At 44.2% G+C, this 16601-nt stretch overlaps 1 protein-coding gene across 1 annotated transcript in view; it reads right to left on the bottom strand.

Moving 5' to 3' along the window:
* LOC141805679 (transmembrane protein 132C-like) overlaps positions 1-16601 on the bottom strand; it is a 125602-nt gene that overhangs the window by 6941 nt on the left and 102060 nt on the right. The window contains exons 6-8 of the mRNA XM_074690844.1: positions 6714-6857; positions 3391-3599; positions 265-574 (exon numbers count right to left, since the gene is read on the bottom strand). Coding sequence (XP_074546945.1) covers positions 265-574; positions 3391-3599; positions 6714-6857 — 663 coding nt within the window. The remainder of the gene's footprint in view (positions 1-264; positions 575-3390; positions 3600-6713; positions 6858-16601) is intronic.

Below are 16601 nucleotides of genomic sequence, written 5' to 3'. Positions count from 1 at the left end.
TTTTTACCTTTTGAGGTGAAACAACACCTTTTTTCAGATAGCCTTTTTACCAACCTTCCCCTCTCAAGGTTAGAGTGAGACAGGTTCACTAATGTCAGCCCCACTGTAGGTTGAGTTAAACTACTATATTTGGTTTTTGACAGAAAATTCTTGAACTGTGAACATGAATGTTAATACTGTGAAAATAAACAAAGTGTCTGAGATGATAACGTAGTAAAAACAGCTCTGCAGTCTGCTGATCAGGCCACCTAACACTCATCTCACCTGTATTTTGGTGATCCCTGGGCTCACTCCCATGACGACTTGGCCGTCCAGCAGCTGTGCAACCTTCAGGTCGGCCACCCTCAGAGACTCCCTGACCAGCGGGGTCACTTCCACCTGCCAGTCACTCCCGATCAGGAAGTTCTGCTGACCCAGCCCGTCCTCTTCTGAGGCTCCTTTAACTTCCCCAGTGTCCACCACAAAGTGTGTGAGGACACGCAGGGTGGTGCTCTGATACTGAGACACACAGCTGCTCTCTGTCCTCTGCTCTGCTGCATCATCTTCATCTTTGTCATCAGTCACTCTCTCATAGCTGCAGGAAAAAGAGGTTCAGGTGAGGAAGAGGAACATATGAGGATCAGTTAACCTCAGTCTTCTTCTTCTTCTTCTTTCTATCATCATTTACTCTAATTCACTGATTTCTTCTGGCTATTGATGTCAGGACTGTCTGCTGGTCTGCAGGTTTCTCTGGTCCCCTGAAAGTCACAGGCTCCCAGCACTCTTAAAAACCCTGTGGAAACCGCTCCCAGAGACAAACTACTGCCTTGCTTACTTTCTCATTTTCTGTAAAGGGGCAACAGGTGTTTGTTGTACGTCTCCCATTTATACAGCCGACGGCAAAGACTTTGCAGTTTCAGCCATCTCAGGAGAAACATTTGTTACTGAGAAATATTTGCAGAGCCAGCAGTTCTGTCACATATTTGCTCTATTTTCCCTCCAGTTAAAGCTCATATGGTCCTTATTACTTTAAAGAGTCGGACTGGACTGGACTGGACTGGACTGGACTGGACTGGACTGGACTGGACTGGATTGGGAGAGAGGAGGAAACGACTTTAGTACTGAAGACTGTACAAACGCTGAAAGGGTTAAAGAGGAGAGCAAAAAGGATACATCCAGAGGAATGAAAGGTGTGGGACAGTGAGCCTCCCAGCAGTTAGAATGGATCTGTGTGGTTTAGATTATTTAGAAGATCTCTGCAGCACTTAATAAAGACTATACACTTCTGAATATTCATTCACACCGCTCAGCAACTACATTATGTCAGCTCAGCTGTTTATCTTACTCTGTGATTGAACTGGATTCACTTTAGCCCCATAGGGTCCAGCTGTTTTTAAAAGCAGCCTTTATATCCTGGCGACACAGATTGCATCCTGGGTACTGAAATACATCATGTTTAAAACAAATCTCCTTTTTAGAAGTCCTCAAGAAAATCTATGAAGAAGAACACAGCTTGCACAGAAAGCAGGAGTTCTTCATTCCCATTCATATCCCTACCTCCTTTGTGACCTGAGCGCCACCCCCTCCACCCACCCCTTTGATGTCCACTGTCATCTCTCTCTGTATATGAACAACATAGATCAGTGGATTGTTGTCATGTAATATCCTCTCATCAGTTTCTGACTGTCCTGTAACCTAACTTCCAGCCCTCTCTGACATTCCCTCTCTGACATTCCCTCTCTGACATTCCCTCTCTGTTTCATGCTCTGCCTCAGCCTGGGGGGCTCACCATGACACTCTCCATTAGGTTTAATGAGGCTGGACAGGTTAACATGCTGTGACCTGCTGCCTCAGCTTGGTTCCTTGCCTCACTCCATCCACCTCTCCTCTTCCTCCTCTTCTTCTCTTCTTCCACAAAAGTGAAGTAATAAACCAATGTCAGGGTTTTAGATTTGCCTGTTATTCTACTGATATGAGCAAAAATGCCTCATCAAACACGACCAGACATGGCTGATGTAACCATGGTGGAACAGTGGTTACATCACATTTGTTGTTATTGATTTTTAGGGATATTTATCTTATGGAAAACAAAACTAGAAGATAGAAATAAGTATTGATCAATTTATTTAATAATATTTAATGAATTATGTATATCTATAGACTGAAACACTGGTAACATCTCACTGTAGGTATATATCAATGTGGAGAAATCCAAAAATATCTCCAACCATTCATCATTCAGCCTGTTTATTTCACTGACAGGTGAAACTTAAGTTGTTATCTCTTTCATCACAATGAGCTGTTAAGTTATCAGCAGACTGCACCTTTGTTCTGGAACAATCTAACATGACTAAAGATGCCTGTCACCGATCACTGCACTCTGCGTCAGTCCTCAGAGGATCTCCTCCAGGCTCTGCCCTTCTCACATCAGTACCCATTCTTTATTTTACATTACAACCTTTTAGGACCAGTCCATGAACTCTGAGGCTCTCATTGTGTTTCCTCTCCAGCTCATTCTGCAGTTTGTGCCTCTGTCTGCACCAGCACTACAGAGCCTGTTTTTAGTGGTTTTCTTTTGTCTCCCAAGAAAAAAAAGCAATTCTAATCCTCTTACAGGGTCCTCTAAGGGGCCGTTTACACGACAACAGCTTTAGGGTGAAACGCAAAAGTTTTGTTGCGTTTCAGCCTCACGTTTACAAGGAAACAGCGTTTCAGCCGACCTAAAACGCAAACTTTTGAAAACAGCCCCCAGAGTGGGATTTTTCTGAAACGCTCCTGACACCGTTGGCGTGTAAACAGTAAGCCAGCATTTTCAGTGGAAACGCTGACGTCACAGTCTGTCTCGCGCGCACGAATACAACAGGACAACAGTACCGTTGGTACGATTGTCACAAACTACCATGTTGTGCTTGTGCTGCTCAATCTGCTGTATCTGCTGACTGTCTTTCAACAAAATCTGCATCTGTTGCTCCACTTTTTGACTTCGTATTCCTCAAAACACCAGATGATCGGCTCATCTCTACTTCGGTGGAGATCTCCCAAAAGCGGCTTCTGGACGAGACAGTTATAGCACCACCTATAGGCCTGGGATGCTCACTACAGCGTTTTCAGTCCATTAGCGTTCCCGTGTAAATGCAGATTTTTTTCACCGAGTTTTCACTGCGTTTTAGCGTTTTCAGATGAAACGTTGTCGTGTGAACGGGGTCTAAGACCTTTCAGGATTTGAACTCATCCTGGGACTCCTGTACAACAGGTGTCCTGCTCCACTTATTACTGTACTCTACAAGCCTTGTTTGCATGTAGGCCAGCAGCTTGTTTTCAAACCACAGGTCACTTTTATTGTAACTGCTGATGCTGAAAGCTATTCCTACTTGCAACAGAAGAAACTAGGCACCCTCAGCCAAGTCTTACCGTCTGTTGACTGCACTGACAGGGACCCTCCAGCCCTTAATCTGGCTGAGCTCAGGGTCAGCTACATCAATAAGCAGGGGCAGGCGGGGCATCCACACGCTCATCTCCAGCTGGGCGCTCAAGAAGCTGTAGGTGAAGTTGAGCATCACTCGACTCTTTCCTCTGGTCTCCTTCCCGTTGACATACACGTAGTCACAGCGCTCTGACACCTGGAGGAAGAAAGAGAAGATCGTAGAGGCACAGGATGAGAGACAGAGGACAGACCAAGTGATGCAAAGGATACAAAATAAGACTTCAAACTTTGACAGAGGACAAAAAGTGTCCAGAGTCTCAATTAGAGGTGGTTTTATTTAACAGATTTTCTAGGCCACATCTGAGAATCTCAGTACAAGCAAAATAAATGTCTCAAGTATTTTTCAACTATTAGTTTCAACTATCTGTTTCAGTTATAACGGCCCACAGATTAGAAATGTGGAAAAAGAAAATCACCTTGAATGAGGAAATTACTTTCACAAAAGGGTGTTCTTCAGTTGAAAGTCAATTTCACATTTCATTTCAAAATCAAAGTCCTGTTGAGTCTGAAGGAAGAGTGAGGAGGAACAGAATCCAGGTGTTTGAAGTCCAGGGTGTCCTTGCTGTAGTCTGTGCTGATTTTAGGGGCCGTGTCATCTGTTGGTGTGGGTCCACTGTGTTTCATCAAGCCCACAGTAAACACAGACACCTACCAGGCCAATCAGTGGGCTTCATGCTTCCCTCGAGCGTCATGGAGATGCTGACTTCATTTTCCTGCAGGATTCAGCCCCTACCTGCAGCAGCAAAACTACTGTCCAATAGTCTCACTATGACTTTGTTTGACCATGGCATGGTACTACAGAGCTAAAGCACAGACGTGTGTGTGTGTGTGTGTGTGTGTGTGTGTGTGTGTGTGTGTGTGTGTGTGTGTGTGTGTGTGTGTGTGTGTGTGTGTGTGTGTGTGTGTGTCCTCTAACCAAAAAAATACTGACTTGCTGGAGATCTGCTGTCAAAGCCACCTGAGCTCCCAAACCACCAAATCAGTGCTGTGGGGGTAAAGCCTCCATGCCACGCCGTGCTGGTTCAGTAATTCATCTTTAGACAGCAGGTAATTAGAGCAGGGGTGGGCAGTTCATTTGTACAAGGGGCCACCTGAGAAACCTGAATCATGTCAGAGGGCTGCAACAACAATAATGTGAATTTATTTCTGCTCAGTATTAACTTTTTCCCCCCATTGTAAAATGCAGCAACATAAATAATAATGATAATCTGTTGACATGTGAGATTTTGGTGTAGGTCACATAGGAAAATACTCCTACAAAAGTTAAAAAACTGTGAAATTAACAATCATTTCATTAGTGTTTCTTTTTTATTTCTAGCTTTATGGTCTCCACAAATACTGAAAAAACTATCTAACAATTTCATACCAAAAAAATATATATATATATATTGTAATCTCTTCACTTCAGTTTATCACGGCAGTAAAATAAATCTGGTCAGTCCTGGGCTTGAACAAGTGTTTTGACATCTGGATGAATTTCTGAGGTGGCTATGAGGGACAGCTAAGTGGTACTCCTCAGTGATGGAGGATCTGTGTTTGGACTTGTTGAACTTCATTATTTGTCACTGTTCAAGCACATGGCTAAGGCATGCAAGTGTGTCCTCACAAAAATAAAAGCAGCACCCTGTTTGATAGCATGCCGGATCTTTTTTTTTTTTTAGATTTATATTCTAATTTCTGATTGACCTTGTGTGGGCCAGACACAGATGCCCAAATGGATGTGGCCCCTGGGCCGTATTTTGTCCAAATCTGATTTAGAGGACATATGAAATTACAAGCAAACATGTCTGTGTACTAAATCCTACTTTGGATTGATTATTAGGGATCTTTTTTAACAATCTGGGATACTAGACAGAGAAGACAGAGACCACATGTTTATGCCCAGATAGGGTAAAGCTGTGAGCATCACCAAAGGAGGGGGATAATAAACCAGGAACATCAGAAGTGGGTGTCATCCTAATTCCCAAACCAACTCTTCAAACATTCCACCCTGCTTTGAGGACTGAGTCTCTTCAACAATCTGTCTCTAAGTTTTGTTTGATCCATGTTGGTCCAAGCTGGCACACACGCTAATTTGAGCACGTCCTCAGTACAGTCAGCTGCTACTTCAGAACTAACAGTCACCAGAAACCCATCACCTGTCTCCACGTCCTGGAGAAGAATCTGGCAGTTTGACTCCTGAACTGTGTCATAGCAGCTCCTAGCTCTGAAAACTAAAACTCACAGCTTGGTGTCCATCAGTCCTATTCTCTGTTTCCATTCCAGCTGGGATGCTGGATTCAAACCAGATCCCTGTCCGTCCTGTCTCTGCTCTGTCTCATTTTGTCTGTTGGCTCTCCCACCTGTCAGCTCACACCAGCTGTGTGTTCACTCTGCCTCTATCAGGACCTTCAGACAGCTGGGGTCACAGACCAGGAGGACCCTGGTTCCCACCTCAATGCTGACACTCTCCTGGTTCATGTTGGGCTGTGAAACCTCAAACCTGTTGACTCCTGGTCTGGCTCCCATCAGGCTGGTCTGTTGGTGTAGTAGGGTTATGTACCATCTGGTGTTTATACAGTTTATTTAACTTTAAAGTCCACAGCGTGTTTAATGTGGTTTCAGGGCCTGACTTTGTGTCTGGCTCCATGCACTCGGAGCAGATTGATGCCTCGTTACTCTGGCACCCAGCAGAAACAGAAGGGTTGATCCAGTGGGCTGTGACCTGTTGGAGCTGAGACACGGCTGGAACGTAACAGAGCTGATCCAGAGGGAGATATTACAGGGACCTGGGTTGAAACCTGTCAGATCTGATGCTGTGACTGAGTGGAGATGGAGCACAGACAGACCTGATGGGCCCTGTCTCTGGGTCATTCTCAGGGTTTGTTCTGCTGTAGTCATAAGCATTCAAAACTGTATATTCAGAGCTCTGTCACAGTGCCTCAGTGTTTAAGTAGGTGATCAGTGCAGTTTAAAGCTGCCTCCTCACTGCAGTGTGCTCACCATGAAGAAAGAAGCTCCTGCTATCCAATCCTCATACTCACTGTTCGCTGGGCATCAATCTGTAAAACCCGAGGATAACTTCTCAATTTTGGCAAATAATTTAACAAAACATGAACCATGCGCTGTCTTCCTGGGGGGATCTGGCACCTGCTACAAACATGACTGATCTCCCACACCACAGCTAGCTTTTGTTCCCTCTGTTCATCCGCCCACACTTCACTAGAAAGCAGACTACGATCAAGCAGCTGCACTGAACACATCCACTAACCTTGATAACCTGTTCATCTGTTGACCTGCACTCCACCGACTCTGTTACATCAGAGACCGCTCCGTCTGTTCCCACTGTGACCACCTTGACTGGTACAGCCACGGTTCGCCCGCTCAGGACGGCTGTGTTGAGGATCTCCGTGTCCTGGAGAGAAAGATCAGAAAAGAAATGAGTCCAAGCAAAGTGCAAAGTGCTCTGGGATTCAAGAGCTTTGGTTAGCGGAAAACAGGAGTTCCCTTTAAATAAAAAGTTTACACAAACTCTTTAAAGAAGGAAGGAAAATAAAACATTTGCAAAAGAAGGTTTTTTCCTCTTTGCATGGGTTAAATATAAATGAGTTCTATTTGGAAGGAGAGGTCCAGAGGAGCAGGGAGGAGATCCACAAAGACCCGTGTGGTGGTCCTGGGGCTCTCTCAGTGTTGGTTGGAGAGGAAATGTTTTACCAGAAGACACGCTGCTTACTTAATGTACCTGTCTTTAAAAATCACATGCTTTCTGTGAAACCAGAGGAAATGTGTTTCCTCATTCTTTTCTCAGAGTAAGATGAGAGAGATGAGACCAAATAAATCAGTAGCTATGCTTTGGCACCAGAGACTGTTATTAACATATATACATTGCTTTAATGAAATTTAACCTACTGATAACACAGATCAGCTAAACTCACCCTCCACAAAGGATGCCTGACATACACCAATCAGAAACATACTTGGGTACACCTGTCCACCTGCTTATTAACACAAACACCCAATCAGCCATTCACATAGCAGCACCTCAGTTCATTTAGTCATGTAGACATGATGAAGATGAGCTACTCAGGATCAATCTGAACATCAGGATAAAGGAGAAAAGGTTATTTAACAGACTCTAAAGGTGGAATGATTGATGGTCTGAGTATCTGACAAAATGCTGTTCGACTGGGATTTTAACCAACAACCAGCCCTAGGGTTTAGTTTGTTTGTCCCAAACAAAGAAAGTATCCTGAGGGCAGCAGTTCTCTGGGACTAAATGCCTTGTTGATGCCAGAGGTCAGAGGAGGATGGACAGACTGGGTGGAGCTGATAGAAAGACAACAGGAAGTCAAAGAACCACTGGACCACTGGACTCAGAGTTTGGATGTTCATCCACAGATCTGTCGCAGCTGTGTTATGATGTCATGACGATATGCAGTAACACCTCTGAGAAAGGTTTCAGCAGCTAGTTGGATTCATGACACCAAGCCAGTTCTGAAGGAAAAGGGGGTCCAATCTGGAACTATCAAGGTGTACCTAATAAAGTGTCAGTGAGTGTGTTAATGTAGGACATGGGAAATATTAGAGAAGAGACAGAGACAGAGTCATTCATACAAACTGTAAGCTATAAAGAAAAACTGAAGGGAGGTTATATGGTGACTCCTTTGAACAGTGGATCTCTTTTCTTAAATATGAAGGATTACTTGCTTTCTTGCTGTTTTCTGTACAAGTTCCTCGCTTACGTAATTGCTGGTAATGTGCCATTAGCAGTGAATGACACAATTAGAAGGGAGCTGTAAAACAAGCCTCTCCATGTATGAAGGGGACTGTTCCACAAATAACAGAATGCTGAGACCAGGTATAATACAGGGCACAGTCTAATGAGAGGAATACAGTGAAGTTTAAAAGGACGGCTGAAGCGTGACGCACGTGAGGCAGGAAGCATTTCTGTGAAACCACAGCTTTTATCAAGCTCTGCTGTACTGCTCATTAACCTCCTGGGCTTTGCTGGACTGGAGCTCATAGCCTGATCATGGAGCCCATTTTCACTCTATCAGGTAAGCACTTGAAAACAATGAGCACACACACACACACACACACACACACACACACACACACACACACACACACACACACACACACACACACACACACACACAGAGTGCATACATGTGTCATCTCTAACACGCACACACAAACCCATCCCTGCTGCCTCCTATCAAACTTATATTAAATATAAGACAAAATGAAAGCCGTTTCTGCTGGGTTATTATCATTATTATTATTATTATTATTGTTATTATTTTTCTTATTAGAGAGACTTTTTCCAATGAATAAACAAAATAAAGATATGAGATTCTGTCATAACCAAGCAAAAGACATTCATTTTTTGAATATGGTAACTACTTCTGAACACTGCTGTATTTCCAATACTTCAGATACAAGTGTAGTATTTTCGTCACATCCTTTTTGCAGCTTCACAAATTGCAACAACCATGGTGCTTTAAGTTTTGTAGAGTAAGCCCCCGGCAGAGCCTACATGGTGTAAAGGACCAAGAAAAGAGAGGGAAGCTGGCAATAGAAAAAGGGATCCAGTAAAGGCCGATATGGTCCCGTGCATTCTAGATACAGGGGCTGTGTGGATGGTGTGTAAAGCCCCGTTTCCACCAAGCGGTGCAGTTCAGTTTGTCGCAATATGGCACACATTTTAGGGAGTTTCTGGTCCCCTAATAACCAGTACCATCCCTTTTTTGGGCCCCTCTCATTGGGGTAACAGACTAAACTGATCCCACCCCAGAAGATGGAGCTACAACACTGCAGTGTGTTGACTGGTGGAAAAAATGGTCTCTTCCTGTGTGACAGAGGCTGCTGTATTTCTCCTGGTGGCACACAGCCTCTCTGAAAACAAAGCTTGATTGTTCTTTGTAACAAGGGGCCACATGACAATCACAGAGGAGACAAATTGCTGGATGTCTTCATCGTTGCCCTTTGTTTACCGTATCACATTTTCGTCTTGATTTCTTAGCAGGGTACACTGTGTGGTGCTGCTATTACTTAGCTGACGTGGCCACCAGCATCCAGCTTACACGCCCCCCTACCAAGAAGGGCATGGTTGGATCAGGCTTTACCGATCCAACCTGTACCAAACTGTTCTGATCCAAACAGACCACTTGGAGGAAACAGGGTTTCACTTTCATTGTTACATAAATGCTTCCCTCACCAGCAGTTTGAAACTGATGAAGCTTTTTGGATGAGGGGTGAAACGTCTTCCAAACTTTCCCCAGCTTCCTGTTTTTGGGGTCTTCAGAATAATGATCGTATATGTGTGAAGGCCCTCTTCCATGATGTACCAGGGGCTGAGAAAGCTGATTGACTGTTGAAACACAGTATTTGTTCAAAGGGAGAAGAGGAGTAGCAGTAGAGGGGATTGTGGACATATTCAGCTTTGGTCGAGGCCCTCAGCAGCTTTTGATATCGGCCCTAAAATCAATAAATGATTCTCCAAACAGCTACCTCTGACCCTCAGAGACCCACGGCTTGGCTTAGCCCTCATAGTGGATTATACTGACAGGAAGCTCACAGGCTCAGGTCTTTGTTGCCCCGCAGCTTTTTGACTGGGGTGATATTGCTTTTGCTACTCTATAACCTTTAAGTTTACATCATATATCAATACATTGCTTCTCTTCAGCCCTCAGTGCCTGGGCTGTCTCCCTCTGCTACCCATCACGAACAGGAACAGCTAGAGCATTCGGCAGAAGTCCTGATAAAAGCAGGAGAAACTTTAGAACAGATGATTTGTTATCATATGAGAAATTTCAGTTCAGCTGAAGGAGGGAGCCAAATGTTCACAGGATGTAATCCTCCCACTGTTATAGCTTAGGGGACAAAGCATGTAGAGGCAAACTAACTGTGCACTGCAAAGACGACAGAGGAAAGGTAAGGCAAGGTGTTGATACAGGAAAAGATGAAGGGTGATGAAGTGGGTGGACTAAAAATAAGGACTGAGAACCATCAGCACCCAGTTTATCTGGGAGTTACTTTAGACCATACTTTCAGTTACAGGGAACACATCCAGAAGATGAGAACCAAGGTCTCCACCAGGAAAAGCCTCTTACGAGCCTTAGCGAGCTTACCAATACCCAGGATCACTATGGACCTCTGCACTGGCCTTGTGCTTTCCAGCTGCAGAACATGCCTTCCCAACATGGAGCAGGTCATGTAATGTACAGAAAGTAGACCCCATCCTTAATAAGACCCACAGGGTAGTGGCCAGGTCTAACAAGACTAACTCTATTCACATTCTCTACTGCCTCTCTGGCATCGCCCCCTGACATTTACAGAGCAGTCATCACACAAGCTGAGTGCAAAAAGCTGGCTGAAGACAACCAGCATGAGCTTTCTACCACCCAGGAACAGCTTTCTTCCAGGAAAGCTTCCTGGGCACCACCAAAGTCCTGGAGACCGCCCCATCTGCTGCCAGGACCACTGAATGGCAGATGCCATGGAACAGCCTTGGCAGCCAGATGACTCGGTGGAAGGAGAGAGGCATCATCCCTGAAAAATCCTTCACTACCAGCCACGACCATCCTTGGGCTGTCTGGAAAACCCTGCCTGTGCGAGGGGTGGGGCAAGGCCCTCATGAAAAAATGGAAGCTGGCAACATTTGACTCATCTGCATGTGGAGAGTCCCAAACCATGGAGCACGTCATGAGTTGCAATCAGGCCCCACGGTGTCCTGGAGATGACCTGGCTAGGCTCACCTGCACCAGCCACTGGAGAAATGTGGTATGAAGATGACAAAGCCCTTATTTCAGCCTATATGTATCTGCATTGCTTCATACTGTCTCTTTAAGGCTCCACAAACCCCCTCCCTCTGATTGACCAGCCCTCTGGAGGTCAGGTCTTTGTGTCTGAGGCCCACCTCTTCAACATGTTACAAACCAGTGAGGAGATCCTCATCATGTCAGCAGGTGTGGTAAAGACCTGGTGCTTTTAGGATAGAGAGGTGTAAATTTCTGCACAAGCTTTTGCTTTATATCCATGTTTAATATAAAGGGAAGCAGAGTACCCCCTCTTTAAATATGAAGCTAGTGCTGATTTCCCTCCATCACCCTTTCACACCTGGTAAGTAAAGGCCAGGATCAGTCAGCTGACCCTGCTAAAACCTGTGTTTGAAGATTCCTCCTCTTCTTCCAGGAAGCTTTTTAATCTGAATAAACCAGTGGAGCTGCCCTTTGCTGAGTTTGGCTCTGACCAGAAATGAATAAAACCTCTGAGGTCAGACAGACAGACGGCGAGCAGACAGCGACGAGCAGACAGGCCAACCAACAGCAACCGTTAACAGACTGGACGGGCTGACCCTCAGAAACCAGACTGACTTGTAGAGAAGCAGCACCCCAGGATGTGAGCAGCAGAGAGATGCTGGGTGGCAGGAGAGGATGAAGTCAGTGTGTCTGCAGTACAAACAGTAAAAATGATGTGTGTTATTCTTTCAGGCAGTGCTGCTGGTTCTATCAACATGGAACTGAGGACACTATGTGGTTCATCTTCCAGTTTTAGAACAGATCCAGTGGAGAGATGGTCCTTTCTACTGTCTGTCAGCTAAAACCCAACCCTTACACTGGACTGTATGTTTTCACTCAGACTATAGAGGTGAATGCATTAATGATCCATTAGCAGAAATTAATTTTCGAAGGTGGTACTTTTATACTCGTTGATCTCTGATCCAGAACCTGACCTGCTCCAGAGCAGGTTAGCTGTTCAGCACAAGTTATCTTGGTGATTTATTCCAGTAAGAAGTGAACCAGCGTTGTAGGATAAAAATCCAGTTGTAACCCTGAAGTTACTTCCATAAGAGAAAATCCAGCTTGGTCATGCCTGTTGGTCTAAACTTAGCTGCAAAGGTTGCTTCCATGAAGGATCTGTAGTAGGGTATTAGCTTAAGACATGCATATTGATTAGAGCTGGAACATATTTATCGACAAGTCAGTCCACAGGACACTGATGAGGAGCTATTGACAGAACCAATCAATCACCAAAAAGTAATTTGTCATTGCACGAGACCGACTTCTCCATAATAAAGACCTATGCTTTGATTTGTCGTGTTTTATTGATCGAATAAAGAGATGATTGATGGAGTCAGCAACTGATTGCCTTGCACACTTTTATTGGCTGCAGTCGTCGTATAACTATTGGCAGACTGCCGTGAGTAAAGTTGAATGAAATCATCATCTCAGAGTCTACCTTTTCAAGAAGCCCACAAGTGGCCTTCACTCCTTCCCTCCCTCCCTTCCTCCCTGTGTAATATTTGTCTTATGCCTCTTCCTGATCAGCACACTGTGTCAGGAGTCTTTGAGTTTCTGGAAAAGTGCTTTATAAGTCAAACCAGTCATTATCATTATCATTATTATTATTATTATTATTATTATTATTATTATTATTATTATTATTATTATTATCATTATTATTATTATTATTATTATTATTATTATTATTATAAAATCAGGAAAGGTTCAAATGTTTAATCTGTCAGCATAAGCCTTGAAGCGTAGTTCATGAAAGATAAAACTGTGAAAAGAGGGGTACAGGAGTACTGCACTGAGCTATGTAAGACATCAAGACTGCATGGTGCAGATGACTAATGCCACTTTAAGGACACTCAGTGTGCCAGTGGACGTCCTGGCTGCACAGCCTATTAGAGCTCCACCAGGCCACTTAGCAAAGACAGTTCCTGCCAGCGTCACAGCGTGACTGATGGCAGCCTGTGTGGATACAGCTAGCAGGCCCTGATGCTGTGATCGCTCTGTGTGTGAATAAAAGAGTCTTCTCCCCTCATCTGCTCCTCATATCTGCAGAGGACAAACGTCTGATTCATTCTGCTCCCCTGTTTCCTCAGCCTGTCACCAATTGTCTCACATGAACATGGAGTCAGAGAAGGAAAGGCTGCTTCTGGTAAAAACAGAATCATTCCAGACAAGGTAATAATCCCATTCCTGGTATTCCCTGATTATAATTTTCCCTGACAGTGAGAACAAAGCTGAAGTTAAGTTAAGCAAACAGGGGAGAGAGGAAGTAGAAAAGGTGATGAAGGCAGGCTAGGCATGTTCTGATTCTAAACTGAGTCATGAAACATGTTTGCTTCCCACTCAGGGTCCACTCAAGTCCACCTGGTCTGGGTCCACCTGGTTTAAGTTGACCTGGCCTGGTCTGAGTCAACCCAGACTAGGTTGACCTAGTCTGGGTTGACCTTGTCTGGGCCCACCTGGTTTGAGTCGACCTGGTCTGAGTAAATCTAGTCTGAGCCCACCTGGTCTGTGTCTCAACCTAGTCTGGGTTGACCTGGTTTGAGTCGGCCTGGTCTGAGTCAACCTAGTCTGGGTTGAACTGGTCTGGGTCTCAACCTGGTCTGGGTTCACCTGGTCTGGGTCCACCTGGTCTAAGTTGACCTGGTTTATGTCCACCTGGTCTGGGCCCCCCTGGTCTGAGTTGACCTAGTCTGAGTCAGCCTGGTCTGGGTCCACCTGATCCGAGTCCACCTGGTCTGAGTTGAACAGGACTGACTCAACATCACCTGCGTTTGAAACTCAAGTGGCCATTGTCCATGTTTCTCTGCTTGGAGTAATGAGACAAGCCCGTCTGGAGTTAAACAGAGAGCTGTTATTCTTTGACTGTAAATAAAGTGTCTTTATGTTATCAGCCATTTCTGTCTGAACCACAATGCATGATGGGATATACTGCTCATATCAAGTGACTTATACACAACTTTTTAAAATGTTTTGTGAGATACTTTGAGTGGACTTTATAGGGTATGACCATGCTCCCTCAGATTTTGGACAGCACCACTAAAATGGTGTATCCATTATACACTCAAAGGCCACTTTATTAGGTCCACCTTGCTAATACTGGGATGGACTCCCATTTTTATTCAGAACTGCCTTAATCCTTGGTGGCATAGATTCAACAAGATACTGGAAACATTCCTCAGAGAGTTACACCATTACACCACCATCAGCCTAATCCGCTGATATAAGGCAGTGTTATATTTTTTTAGAATAATTGATATAATCTAGCCTTCCAACCTGGTTACATGCTGTGTTCAGGGTTGACGTACATTCATCTGGCAGATAGAAGGATAGCTTCTGTCGCCTGCTTGTGTCTGAGGTCTCTCCAACCCTGTCTTTCACTTTCACCCAGTCTCCTAGCTCCATGCTCTGATTCAACAGTCACACACTTTGATAGCACATCTCTCTGAAAACTGACACCAGCTGTGGGTTGAAACCAAGGGCGTAGGTTTGCATGGGGACGGTAGGGACATAACACTACCAACTTTTCAGGGGGCACAAATTGTCCCCACTAACTTTTAAGCAACCTTTTGCATTATATAACGACTTCAGTTATATAGGGAATTTAGATTGTCTTCCCATATGTTGTAAGGATAGAATTGACCATTCCGTTATTAAGTAAATTATTTTCATAATGTTCAGACATAAATTTACCCATTTTCACTCGCTGAATGTGCCGGTCCAATTTTTTTTTCCTCCAACGCACGCTAGATTGGCTAATGACACACACACACACGCACACGCACACTCACTCAGCCCCGACAGAAATACGTGTCGACAACATGCCGCCTCCTTCGAAGAGGAGGGATATTAGAAGTTTTTTTCGGCCAGCAGCAGCCACTGTAAGTAATGTAAAAAGACGTCAATGTTGTGGAGGTGGGGAACACACCACTAAATTTGATACTGAAAGTCCGACCTGCATCAGATTTAGCATACTGCGCATGCGCAGTACTCTCTAGAGAGCTGACTCCTTTTGTTTGAGGGACAAAAGTCTTTGTCAGTTCAGAGGTCACAGCGCTGTCTGGAGGGACACGGACTTCAGCAGATCATTGATATCTAACCCGTTGCGGACTATGATGGAATATTGGTGAAAAACACGAGTTTTTGGGTGATTAATGCAGTTTTAGGAGCGGTGCAGTCTATGAGTTTGGCTGTGCTTGTGGACAAAAGCAGAAGTGTTATACCTGAAGGAAGGCTCCATTTAAATTTATTTTTGTTATTCTCTGACTAAGACGTTTTTTCAGTTATATTAATTTATTTATAAGACAGACAATGTTGAGTGGTCTTAAGACAAATGTTTATTTTTTGCATTCAGTAACAAGTTTGTATTGTGTATGTTACTATGGTTTTAAGTTATGTTCAAATATTGCAATTTAAATTGCTAATAAAATCCAAACATTTATTCTGGAAGTTTTCAAAATGTTTCTATAGTCATTTTTGAAAATAAAGGTTTCGAATGGTGTATCAGGTGAACCAATACACATTTATTTTGCATCGATCATTTAGCCTGTCTATCCATTAGGTTCATATTTGTGAGAAATGTAGCCCTGACCCCCGTCCACCCAATCTGTTTGGTCTTATTAATATCCAGTCCCCAGCAAAAAGTGTACATGCAGGTTATGCTGTTATATTGTCCCTACCAATGTTGAGACCAAACCTATGCCCTTGGTTGAAACAGTGGTGTCAGTCATGTTTTTTGGCCTATTACTCTCGGGTGTTAAGTTGAACTCAACCTCTGGTAGGCATAGCAATGACTGTTATAAAATTGTATTGCTCCTGGATATCAGGGCTCATTCTTTTGGGGCCAGTGCTGTAAACATGAACTAAATGCTGAACTGAGAGATGGGTCCTCTTCTCGTGATCTTTGGGAATTGTTCGACTAAAGAACTGGGTAAATTTTATTACAGCAGGATGGATTCATGCTTTCATGTTGTTGATGCTAAATTCTGACCCTACCATCTGAATGTGGAGCAGAAATCCAGACTCATCAGACCAGGCAACGTTTTTCAATCTTCTATTGTCCAGTTTTGGTGTTGCTGTGTGAATTGTAGCCTCAGTTTCCTGTTCTTAGCTGACAGGAGGGTCACGCGGTGTGGTCTTCTGCTGCTGTAGCCCATCTGCCTCAAGGTTGGACGTGTTGTGTGTTCAGAGATGCTCTTCTGCAGACCTCGGTTGTAACCAGTGGTTATTTGAGTTACTGTTGCCTTTCTATCAGCTCCAATCAGTCTGTCCATTCTCCTCTGACCTCTGGCATCAACAAGGCATTTTGTCCCACAGAACTGCCGCTCACTGGATACTTTCTCTTTTTGGGACCGTTC

The sequence above is a fragment of the Halichoeres trimaculatus genome, unplaced genomic scaffold, assembly GCF_033239565.1.
Source record: "Halichoeres trimaculatus isolate MK-OKI-2021-1 unplaced genomic scaffold, fHalTri1.1 fHalTri1_scaffold_16, whole genome shotgun sequence".
Lineage (NCBI taxonomy): Eukaryota > Metazoa > Chordata > Actinopteri > Labriformes > Labridae > Halichoeres > Halichoeres trimaculatus.
Note: the sequence above shows the minus strand (reverse complement) of the source record. Positions and strands in the feature narration are given on the sequence as shown.